A 12,247-nucleotide genomic window follows, 5' to 3' on the forward strand; every position below is an offset into this window, starting at 1 on the left:
CATATTCAGTTATGCTTTCCACTTCTACACTTCACTGCTTTTGAACTGCTATATAGCCTACCAAATAATACACTGAGCTTAAAACTACAGAATCCACCAATAGTGGCTAACTGCTGAACATAACCAGTTCAATCCTGCCCCCCTGTGGTCTGTTATCACTGAGATAAACCAAGAAAGCCATTATTAAGCACTAAAAAAAATTATTTGTTTACATTTACATTTAGTCATTTAGCAGATGCTTTTATCCAAAGTGGCTTACAAATGAGGACAATGGAAGCAATTTAAATCAACAAAAGAGCAATAATATGCAAGTGCTATAAGTCTCGGTTAGCTTACAGTACACGTAGCAAGGTAGTGTTTATTGGAGGTTATAAAGAATAAAAGATTCTGCACCAAATCTGACTTTTGGGTTGAATAATTTTGAACATTAATGTTTAGAACCAGTTAGATTTTTTTTCATTATTCATTCATAATGTTGTTATTGGCAGTAAAATGTCTTGCAGGTCAAGGGGGTTGAATAATTTTGATTGCAACTGTGTGTGTGTGTGTGTATATATATATATATATATATATACTTTTATATACTTTACACTTTACATTTGAGCCCCTGTCCTGAGAAACTCTCTGCACATCCCTGTATACATTGGATTGATTTTAATACCTTTATAACTAATGATTTTGAAGTATGCGCAAACAGTAAGAAACACTCCGGTTACAAACATAACCTCAATTTCCTGAGATAACGGGAAGGAGTATCCCATTGACATGCATTGGGGAAACTCCTGTTTACTCCAAATACTGAAGCCTCATTTGTTAACGTTTGTGTAGCTTTGCATTTCAGCCCGCCAAAACAGGTGGAACCAACTGCCTATATAAGTTGAATGCCTTTCATCAGAATCTTTTGACTGATAAGTGACAGCGTGCAGCTTAAAGGGATAGTTCACCCAAAAATTAAAATTTGTTAGTGTTTTACTCACCCTCGAGGCATCCTAAATAAAATGTCCCTCACACGGCTCCGGGGGGTGAATTAAAGGCCTCCTGTAGCGAATCCATGCATTTTTGTGAGATAAATATCCATATTTCAAACGTAATAAACACTTTTCTCTCATATGTATGTCATAGGTATTCTGTCATACTCGGAAGCCGTTCCGGCGGATGACGTAAGACGTCTGCGTTGCGTGATTAGTGACGAACAAAACAAAACGCCGGTCACAAATTCGAAGCACAAAATGAGGATTTGTAAAGAAAAATGTCTGAGGATTTGGATATAAGCAAAGAGGAGACTGGATTCGCTACAGGAGGCCTTCATTCACCCCCCGGAGCCGTCTGAGGGACGTTTTTATTACAGATGCGCGCACTTTATTTCACGTCTTCTGGACTGTTGACAACAAGCACCCGCTTACCCCCATTGTAAGGCTTGGAGGGGCCAGGACAATTTTAAATATAACTCCGATTGGATTCGTCTGAAAGAAGAAAGTCATATACACCTAGGATGCCTCGAGGGTGAGTAAAACAGGCTAATTTTCATTTTTGGGTGAACTAACCCTTTAAATAGCATGGCTGTGTATGCAATGCTCGTTATCTCAGGGAACCAAGGTTACATTAGTAACTGGAGCGTTCCCTTTCGAAACGGTCTCTCACATTGCATGAACACGCTTTGGGCAACAAGTCCAATAGTGCTGTGTTATATACGAAGTTCTGGCATGAAACTCTAGATGGTGCAGTCCCAGTACTCAGTATGACATCAATGACATCACCATCACGTCACAGCTGATTGGTTCTCTCCTGTATCGTAGCCAATGAGCTTGCTGCACAACATTCAAATATATGGGTGGTTCTATAATTGGAGATACATTTGAACAGAAAGTTAAGAAAAAAAGCTTTTCACTAACAGATTTTTTTTCAGTATCTAATTGAAAACATGTTTAATTTAATAATTCAGTGCTTGCCAAACACAAGTTACTTCCTTTTTTTACTTTTAATGAAAAAACAGATGGCTTTATGGTATTGTTTGTCAACTCTGTTACAGACAAATTAGCCAATGTGTAGAAATAACAATAAATCATAAGAGGAAAAATCCTTCTTGTTTCATTAGACAAACAGTCCTTACATTCCATCACTTGAAACTGAGATAATATTTCACCTATGCATACCTTTAAAATGAAAGCAAATTAAAATTTGCTTGGAGCAAATATTTTTCATCTGAAAATGTATTATATACAATATCCAGTTAAAAAAAGAAATGTTGTTGAAATATTATTAAATATTTAAAAATAAATCAATAATGTTTATTAGGATTTTAAACAACAAATTTATTGTCTTTTGTGAAAATAGTTCATAAACAGGGCTGACCCTTTAAGTAACAGAATTGTAAAATAACAGAATTGACAGAATTGTCCGATGGACTGTCAATTCTGTTACTGCATTGTCAGCATTGTTACTCTTCCTTGGTAACAGAGTTTGACAGTAAATTGACCATTTTCTTTATTTTTTGCCAAAAACTCCACTTGCTAGCATAAATGCTAAGAGCACATGGCACTAATGAAATCATGATTAAAAGACTTTTAAATAACACAAAGTGTGATCAATGAAAAAAATCTGTTTTCCTTTTGATATTGTGGTAACAGATTTGACATTTTATAAAATAACTCTTGGTGTAAGAACTTTTTAGTTTAACATATTTTCTTAGAGAGAGCACACAGACTTGTCAGTGCTTCAGATCTTAACAGTGAGGGAAAGTGACATCATTTCCTGTATCTTACATATTGTGGGAGATAATTCCACTAATTTAAAGGCAAAGTATGGTACGGTAACAGAGTTGACGCAAGATTTACGGGGACACATTTTTATAAGAAAAAAGTTATTTAAAAAAAATTATAATGTTGTAGAATTAGGTAAATGATGTAAATGATGTAAATTTCCCTCACTTCCTATTACTTGTTTCGCTTCTGTTTCAGTTTTTATAACCGTTTCTTACTATGTGTAAGTTTATGTTTTTTAGCATGTGTGTTTGGCAGTGTTATTTTTTAGGATTACTGATAAACTACTGTAGTTTGATTTGTATTATTTGTATTTGCTATTTTAATTTTAGTTAAATTATGTCTGAATTTATTGTCTGTATAGCTATTTTATTAAGTTTTTAGTTTTATTTAATTTGAGTTATTTTAATACTTCAACAAACTAAATGGAAATGAAATAATATATATACTGTATATTGAATTTGTAAATGTGTATGTGTATATATATATATGTGTGTGTATGTATGTGTGTGTGGTTGTACATATGTAGATTTTTTTTGGTGTTTGGCTTAGTGTTATGTTAGAATCATTATTATACTCTTATACCTTTTGTTCTTTAATATTTTGAATTGTTTTAAGCTTTATTTTTTGTTTTTCATTTAAATGTTAAGTTTTGAAATGTTGTATGCATTTGTCATTTTTATTTAATCTCTATTTTTTTAAATATGTATAGGTAGTATTTTTAAGTTTTAGCTTTTAGTTTTGGATCTGTTTTTAGTTGTTTTAATACTAAATTGATTGCTTCTGTTGTCCTCATTTGTAAGTCGCTTTGGATAAAAGTGTCTGATAAATGACTAAATAAATATATGACTCTTTAGTGCTTTTATAAATAAAATGAATGAAATATTACAAAAAGAAAAGTACAATAAAATATTTTGATTACACAATGATACATGATGGAAAAAATGCACTGACTAATTCGGACAACAAGAAATCATGACTTTCAGCTATTTAAGACACTTTTTGCAAAAAATATTATATTGTTATGGACTGTAACCTCTTGTAATTCATAACAATGACTAACACTGTATTAAAATAATAAAAAATATAACCATTTGAAAAAAGCAGAAAAAAAGACTTCTGACACCAAATGTACATGCAAATATAGAATCACTCATATGACTAGTGCTTGCCGTAGCAGTTGCAGCTTGCTTCAGAAACCCTCCACCTTCCCCAGCTCCACCTGTATAGATCTGCTACGAGGTGATTCATGTATGCTATGGGGGTTATTCATGTTATATGTGCAGCAGCAGTATTTCTTACATGCTCACAGCAGCATGTTGTGAATGTATTGGCAGTAGCAAGTCTCGGTACTTGCGCTGCCGCAGCAGCAGCTTCGTACCAGATCTATTCTGCCAAGACCAAATACATTAGCATTTTCATGTATATTACAAGGTGTGGCACTGTGCCATCACTGTATCCCAAAAATACAAAATATGTTTCTGATTACCATTTCAACCATTAAAAAAAAAAAAAAAACAAGCTCTAAACACACCTGAACCAGCTATAATCAAGGTCTTCAGAATCACTGGAAATCTCCAGGCATGTGTTGGAACTAAACTCTGCAGGAAAGTGGTTTTCCAAGAACAGGATTCCCAGATCTTTTTTCCAATCTTCAAATTTTGTACATAGTAAGTACCAGCAAAAAAAGCTATCAAAAGAATTGGATATGTTGAAGAGTTGCAAAGCTATTAGCAAATTAAACTTTCTGGTGTTGTTCTTTTTTTACGACTTGACATATAACACCCGTTATGCAAAAAGTAACATCCAAATTTACTGAAACTTGAGATAGATCTCAGAACACGTCAAAAGTCCCCCCCAAAAAAACTGTACCTACAGGGGGCGCTACAAGTGAAATTAAGTCAAGTCAAGTCAAGTCACCTTTATTTATATAGCGCTTTTAACAATACAGATTGTGACAAAGCAACTGAACAGCATTAATTAGGAAAATAGTGTCAATAATGCAAAATGACAATAGTAAACACTCATTTTTCAGTTAAAGACAGTTCATCATTCAATTCAGTGATGTCAACATCCAGCTCAGTTCAGTTTAAATAATATCTTTGCAATCAAGTCAACGATATCGCTGGAAATGAAGTGTCCCCAACTAAGCAAGCCAGAGGCGACAGCGGCAAGGAACCAAAACTCCATCAGTGACAGAATGGAGAAAAAACCTTGGGAGAAACCAGGCTCAGGCGGGGGGCCAGTTCTCCTCTGACCAGACAAACCAGCAGTTAAATTTCAGGCTGGCCAAAAAAGCTCAGATTAGCAGCTCGTTCCACATTCTTCCATTTCTTAGTTGGCGCTTTTTGCTTTTTCTTCTCTCCGAATTAGAAAGGATGCCAAACTGTGCTCTGTGTACTTCTTTTCTCGTTTGTTTGTGGGTACATCCCTTCATAATCTACCCTTAGCAACACACAGCATTCATACGGGCCACAAGATATACCTCACTTCCTCTTCTCTGAAAGTATTAAAAGACCAACAAGGAACAATCACAAAACCAGTGAACGCGTCACTTATTGCACAGGCAGATTCATAAATCTAGAAACGAATTCAAGGTGCCTCTGCGCGCACACAAACCGCGTAATCGTACAAACTCTCGTAAGCATCTACAACGAAACCCCTCCAGTTTGTTTCAGCGAGTCGTGTGCGTTAGCATGAGCAGAGGCGCTTTACAGTACAATGACTTGTTAAGTATCTTCTACTTCTTAAGAACAAAGTATTCTTAAGTAACCCCCCCACCTCCATGTTTAACCAGCAGTGATTTGAAAGTCATGGGGAGAAGTGTCAGAAAAGGGGCACTGAGTAACAGCAGTTCCCCACTGGCTAAACGGGCCGCAGGAAGGAGGCTCTGGAGATGGATGGGGCCCGCAGTTATGGGGTTGGTGGGTGCTCAGGGGTGGACCTTGAAGGCCAAGAGCTGCTCAGAGTGCATGTTGTTGAGCGAGCGCAGGTCCGGCAGCTTGAGGAGCAGTTTAGTGAAGATGGTGATCTCGTTGGGGTGGTTCTTGGTGATCAAGCTGCGCAGCGCTCGAATCAGAGTTTCCTGAAGGGCCTCGACCGAGTTGATGTTCTCGAGCCCGGAGCGATCTATGGGGAACACAATTCATTTAACACAATAAGTCAAATCATCCTCTCAGATTAGGGCTGGGCGAGATGGCAAAAAATTGACCGTTGGCCGATTTTTTCCTGTTACCACTGGCATAGTTCAAGTGTCTAATTCTAACATTTGGTAAATTTCTATTCAAAATTAAAATCCTGGCAAAACATTAAATTCAAATTAATGAAGAAAAATCTGAAAAATGGCCCAGCCCTATCTCAGATACAAAACTACAGTCTCATCATGGTATGGCAGTTAATACCTGCAGACACCAGCACTACGGCCGTGAAGAGGCTCATCTCCTCCTTACTGAGGTTGAGCGCTTGCAGCTTCTCGGTGAAGTCAAACATTGAGTTGAGGAGATCTCCAGCACCCATCGAGCGCAGCGCCTCCACGCTGTACTTCCTGCCGCTCAGAAATGTGACTGTGCGCTCCTTCACATTGAACAGGGATGTAAAGCGCACCACCAGCACCTACAGGCCAAGCAAGAAACCAATCGAACTGAATTCTATTCGGTCAATTCACAGGACTCTGAATGATTTTAGTCAGTTTCATTCAGTGTAGGGCCAGAAATTAACTTTTCCATTAAGGGGCAATATTTGCCCGCTGGAATTGATTTTAAGGGGCATTTTTTTTACATTCATGAGGGCAGTTTTTAAATTCACCCTATTATTATTATAATCGACATGTTGTCTATAATGTCAAATACTTAAATTTATCCCAATTACTTTAATCAATATTTTAAACGTTTGTCAATAACGATAGGCTACAATTTAAAAAAATCTAAATTATACACGTAAAAAGCAGGAGCTCATAGGGCTGCGATATGACAAAAATCACTATTGTAGATTATTGCTCTTTATATTGTAATAATGATTGTTAATATCGATACAGAAAACAATATAAAACAGTTTTTGTTTCGTATCTGAGTTTTGGGCATGCCACATTCTGGCTTCACAGACACACATGTCGGCCCGTGACATTAGTCTAGTCTAGCACAAGTTATGCAAAAACTCCCGTTATAGTCACTGAATCTACGAAATTAATCTTTGGATATTTATGTATCTGCACTGTGTTGTTTATGATGAGGGAATTCGCGAGCATGCGCACAACACAGCTCCGGCGTTGCCGTCTAAGAGCCTCTGATTGGCCAAAGCATTCCTAAGTCCAACAGAGTGTGGTTGGTTATAAGGCTCGACGCTGCACAAAACCGCACGTAAAAGCAATCTGATGCAGTGTGAGTGGATCTAAATAGAATTCTGCGAATTTACACTTTTTATTCATGTTCACATTTCATTTTAATTTACTGTGTTGTTTATGATGAGGGAATTCGCGAGCATGCGCACAACACAGCTCCGGCGTTGCCGTCTAAGAGCCTCTGATTGGCCAAAGCATTCCTAAGTCCAACAGAAACGCGTGTGGTTGGTTATAAGGCTCGACGCTGCACAAAACCGCACGTAAAAGCAATCTGATGCAGTGTGAGTGGATCTAAATAGAATTCTGCGAATTTACACTTTTTATTCATGTTCACATTTCATTTTAATTGCAACAGCCGTAATACATTGTTTAATAGTGCAGGGGCATTTTTTGCCCCTTCGTCTTGAATTTATGGGGCATTTTTGTTCATGCTGGTGGCATTTTTGCCACAAGCCCTCTTTAAAGTCCGACCCTGGTGTGGAGACTGTGTTGTATTTTCTTCATACCTCAAAGGTGCCGGCCTTCAGCAGGCTGACCTGGTCGTGCTGGGACAGCTCTTTGAATCCTGGGATGCGCTTTGCAAATTCCACCACCTCTCTGACGGCTGGCGTGAAGCTCATGGAGAACTCCTCCCAAATACTGTGACCCGACTTCTGAGGATCCACATAGGGCGATGTGTTCATGGGGCAAACCTGTGAATGAGAATCATGAGTACTTGTATAGACTCCCACTGACATTTCGGTATGGGTTCTCTGTGTAACTTACCAGGTGCATCCTGTTAACCCTTGCAAATGTTGGGACACTACAGCTGCCATTGAAACGTGTTTCATTGTCATTATGAGCTCTCAGAGAGAGGTTCTGCAGAGACGGACCAGCGGAGCTGCTGTTGGGCAGTCTGACAGGACAGACCGAGTCTTCAGGCCCCTGTGGAGCACAGCCTGATGGGGGCGTTTGTTCACTCTCTGAGGATGCATTGCTCTGCTGCTTCCAGACCTCCTGAGTCTTCTCTGAGCAATGGCTGTAGTTGTTAGGGGCCGCTGAAGGCACGCTGGCCTGCTCCTGATTGTACATGAAGGTCTCCTGATGCGCTCTAGTCACTGTGCTGATGACCTCCTCCTCCCCGCTGTCAGTGGCGCTGGAGGAGTCTGAGCTGGTGCTTGTATCCATGGCGCTCAGCAGCTCGGGGTCGGGGCTGGATTCGGACCGATGGCTCCGGGGGGAGGTGGAGGGGGAGCGGGAGGAAGGGCCGCTGTGCTCTGAAGCTGCATCGCTGGCTGATGGCTGGGTGCTCAGCGGCTGGCTGCCGTGGCTGTTGTTCATCATGTTGTTCATGGCATTCTGCATCTCGAGCAGCATGCGCTGCTTCTCTCGTTTGGGAATCCGGCCGAAACGCACAGCTGAGGAGCACAGACACGGTCAGCTCACAGGCTCCAACAGACTGACACTTCTGCTGAGATCTGTTTGTCTGTCTGTCTATCGACTGTCTGTCTCTCTGTCTCTCTTCTGTCTGTCTGCCTATCTATCTTCTGTCTGTCTATCATCTGTCTGTCTATCTTCTGTCTGTCTATCGTCTGTCTGTCTCTCTTCTGTCTGTCTATCTATCTATCTATCTTCTGTCTGTCTGTCTATATTCTCTCTATCTATCTTCTGTCTGTCTGTCTATATTCTGTCTGTCTGTCTATCTATCTTCTCTCTGTCTGTCTGTCTATCTATCTTCTGTCTGTATCATCTGTCTCTCTTCTGTCTGTCTGTCTATATTCTCTCTATCTATATTCTGTCTGTCTGTCTATCTATATTCTGTCTGTCTATATTCTGTATGTCTATCTATATTCTGTCTATCTAGATTCTGTCTGTCTATCTATCGCCTGTCTGTCTGTCTGTCTATCTATCGCCTGTCTGTCTATCTATATTCTGTCTGTCTGGCTGTCGTCTATCTATCTATCTATCTATCTATCTATCTATCTATCTATCTATCTATCTATCTATCATCTTATACATGTATCTGGCTCAAATGTTCATGCAAGATAACAAGCTTTATTTATTATTTTTGGGATCTGGGACACAACGCCAGCTGGAGCTCTGCGATCTTCTGTTTGTCTGTCTATCGTCTGTCTGTCTGTCTGTCGTCTGTCTGTCTATCCATCTTCTGTCTGTCTGTCTGTCGTCTGTCATCTATCTGTCTGTCGTCTGTCTGTCTATCGTCTGTCTGTCTGTCTGTCTATCCATCTTCTGTCCGTCTATCGTCTATCTATCTATCTATCATCTTATACATGTATCTGGCTCAAATGTTCATGCAAGATAACAGGCTTTATTTATTATTTTTTGGATCTGGGACACAATGCCAGCTGGAGCTCACCGTCTCTGGACATGCCCACGAGCAGACACTTCTTAAAGCGGCACTGCTGGCATCGGTTCCTGTTGATGCGCGTGATGGAACAGCTTTCGTTCTTAAGGCACTTCTTATACTGAATGTTCTGCTGAATGCTCCTCCTGAAGAAACCCTGCAGGTGCAAAAGTGAAAGAGACAGAGAGCGGTGTCAGGGTCACAGAGCCCACACCGAGAGTAACAGGTGTCGAGCCTCGGGTCGGTATGGAGAGCAGGTGTCAAGGACTCAAGACACCCTTCTGTCATGGAGCTTTGCTCTGATAGTTAAACAGGCTGCTGGCTAGGAGGCTTTTTAGTTATAAATAAAGCAAAGTGACATGTCCCTTCAGGACGATGTACAGGTAGATGTGACCCAGATGTGGCATGACAGCCACTGGCCCCATCTAATTCAACAACAGTGACACCAGTGACAGTTTAACACAGAAACAGACACTATAAAAGTGCAATACGACCTTCACTGGGAAGTAAAGAAACCCCGAGCATACATGAGAGTGAAAAATACAAACTTTCAGACCACTTTCTGAGCTTTTGACTTACTTCTCTGTACGTCAGAAATAACAAAATGAAACCTCTAATTCTTATAACAAAATACTGAAATGTGGCTGCCGGCTCACACTAACACTTGACGTTTTCTCACCTTGCATCCCTCACAAGCGTGAACGCCATAGTGAAATCCTGACGCAACATCTCCACACACTTTACATAGCAGCACCAGCCCGTTAATCTCTGCAGGAGCGGAAATACAGAGGGTCAGATGAACAAGCTCTGCGCTCAGTTCGGCTTTCTCCTCAGCTGCCTTCTGTTTCCTCAAGCAGCTAGAAAACCATTACTACATGATCAAGCACACATGGACAAATATCTTGCAGTGTTAACAAAAACTTCGGCTCATTACTATCAACATCATCACATTATTTTTATTATTCTGACCAATCTACAATCTGTTCCATTTTGAACTCCCTGACATATCAAACTGCATTATTTCTATTAAAAAAAACAATAGGGGATGTGAATACATGTACATCAGGGTAAACATGAGAAAGCATATTTTATATACTACTTTTTTAAATTTCTTTTTATAATTCTCTTCTGCTCAACGAGCCTGCATTTATTTATTTGATGAAGTACAGCAAAAGCAGTAACATTTAGAAATATTTTTACTATTCAAAATAACTGTTTTCTATTTGAATATATTTTAAAATGTCCTGTATTTTGGATCAAATAAATGCAAGCTTGGTGAGCAGAATAGAATTCTTTAAAAAAACATTAGAAATATTACTGTTAAAAACTGGTAGTGTACATACTAATACAAATTATACGACATACTAATTATATACTAATTTACATTATGACAACATATATGTGAAAACGAGTAATATGTATTCAAATAGTTCCATAAGATGTGTCGTATGTGTAGGTGATCAGTCGCAGAATGAAACACTCCACAGATGTCTTTATTTTGACTCAGATCAGTCTCTCACTTGTAATGCCACTTTTGGCTGCGGAGGGCGACCGTGTCTTCCGTGGGCGGGACTGAGGGGCCACAGCGAGGGTCTCGCCCTGCTGGCCCTGCCCTGCGTGGGGCGGAGAGCAGAACTGATAGCTGCTGTTGGAGGAGTCGCTGTGGCACGACTCGGGACTGGAGGCCGAGCTCGCGGAGCTAATGTAAGCTATCACTCCACCTGCTGGATGACACACAGAAGAGCAACTCATTATTTTCCAAATCAGGTGGATCCTAATATGCAGATATAAATTCTAAAGCATATGAGAATGAGACATGGTTGATTCCAGCTTTTTCATGCATCTGCTGACAATTGTGTTTATCATTGATAATAGAAAACAAATATATAAACAGTAAATGCAGTCCATATAGGTGGATATTTACTGATGAAATTACAAAGGTTTTCTTTGCCCCCGTGTCTTATTTCAAGCAGCAGCCGGTCTTATTGTCAGAAAGTGGACCAGGCTGTATGTGCTCTGTCTGTACGGGTTGACCTGATTTCTGCTGCCCTACTCCCAATGGTTAGGTAACACCGTTACATAATACCTCTTTCAGGGTGTAGCCCTTACCAGCAAACAATACGACTCTAATGTAATACTGAGAACTAACAAACAGCTTTTTTTCGAACAATATGCCATATATATATATATATATATATATATATATATATATATAGGATCTTACCAGGCTTTGTGAGGTCCATGTCCTCCGACAGCTCGGCGGTGTTTGTGCCGCGCAGCAGCTCTCGAGTCGCTGTGGCTCCGAGTATAACACTCGCTACCCGAGGAGCATTTCTAACTAAACCTAGCGGATAATCTCAAACAACCAGCGCCGAGGAGAAAGAAGAAGCAAAACTCAGAACCTCAGGTGTCTTATTAAAATAGTAGTAAATGCAGTAGAATAAGACCGCAGCGGCTACACAGGCTCGACCGGAGGGGCCCCGCGTCTAGTAAAGGTCTGCGAGAGCTCAGTGTGGGCGGATCTGCAGATCACGTGACCGGCTCCGGCTCCGCCCCCAGCGGCATTATAATGACTGTAACCCACTGACACACTTCCTCTGCTGCTGCGGGGCCTCAGCCGGTGACCCCACACACGGTTCCGTGCTCCGTAGCCTATTTAAAGGGGTCATATGATGATGCTAAAAAAGAACATTATTTTGTGTATTTGGTGTAATGAAATGTCTTCATGCGGTTTAAAGTTCAAAAATTCACTTTCATTATTGTTTCTCTATGCCCTGCCTTTCTGAAATGCGTCGATTTTTACAAAGC

General features: G+C 40.1%; 1 protein-coding gene across 2 annotated transcripts in view; it reads right to left on the reverse strand.

Moving 5' to 3' along the window:
• Nucleotides 1–5,053: 5,053 nt before the first annotated feature.
• The window catches only part of LOC107565234 (nuclear receptor subfamily 1 group D member 2-like), an 11,570-nt gene continuing 4,376 nt past the window's right edge, over nt 5,054–12,247 (reverse strand). Inside the window, exons 1-8 of one of the 2 annotated variants that reach the window (XM_016250450.1) lie at nt 11,664–11,935; nt 10,960–11,163; nt 10,119–10,207; nt 9,452–9,596; nt 7,861–8,492; nt 7,602–7,787; nt 6,161–6,371; nt 5,054–5,888 (exon numbers count right to left, since the gene is read on the reverse strand). In XM_016250450.1, coding sequence (XP_016105936.1) covers nt 5,692–5,888; nt 6,161–6,371; nt 7,602–7,787; nt 7,861–8,492; nt 9,452–9,596; nt 10,119–10,207; nt 10,960–11,163; nt 11,664–11,682 — 1,683 coding nt within the window. In that variant the 5' untranslated portion in view covers nt 11,683–11,935 and the 3' untranslated portion in view covers nt 5,054–5,691. Of the gene's footprint in view, nt 5,889–6,160; nt 6,372–7,601; nt 7,788–7,860; nt 8,493–9,451; nt 9,597–10,118; nt 10,208–10,959; nt 11,164–11,663; nt 11,936–12,247 lie in introns of those variants that run through there. The other variant, XM_016250449.1, reaches the window with a different exon arrangement.

Source organism: Sinocyclocheilus grahami, unplaced genomic scaffold (assembly GCF_001515645.1).
Source record: "Sinocyclocheilus grahami isolate Dianchi unplaced genomic scaffold, SAMN03320097.WGS_v1.1 scaffold990.1, whole genome shotgun sequence".
Classification (NCBI taxonomy): domain Eukaryota; kingdom Metazoa; phylum Chordata; class Actinopteri; order Cypriniformes; family Cyprinidae; genus Sinocyclocheilus; species Sinocyclocheilus grahami.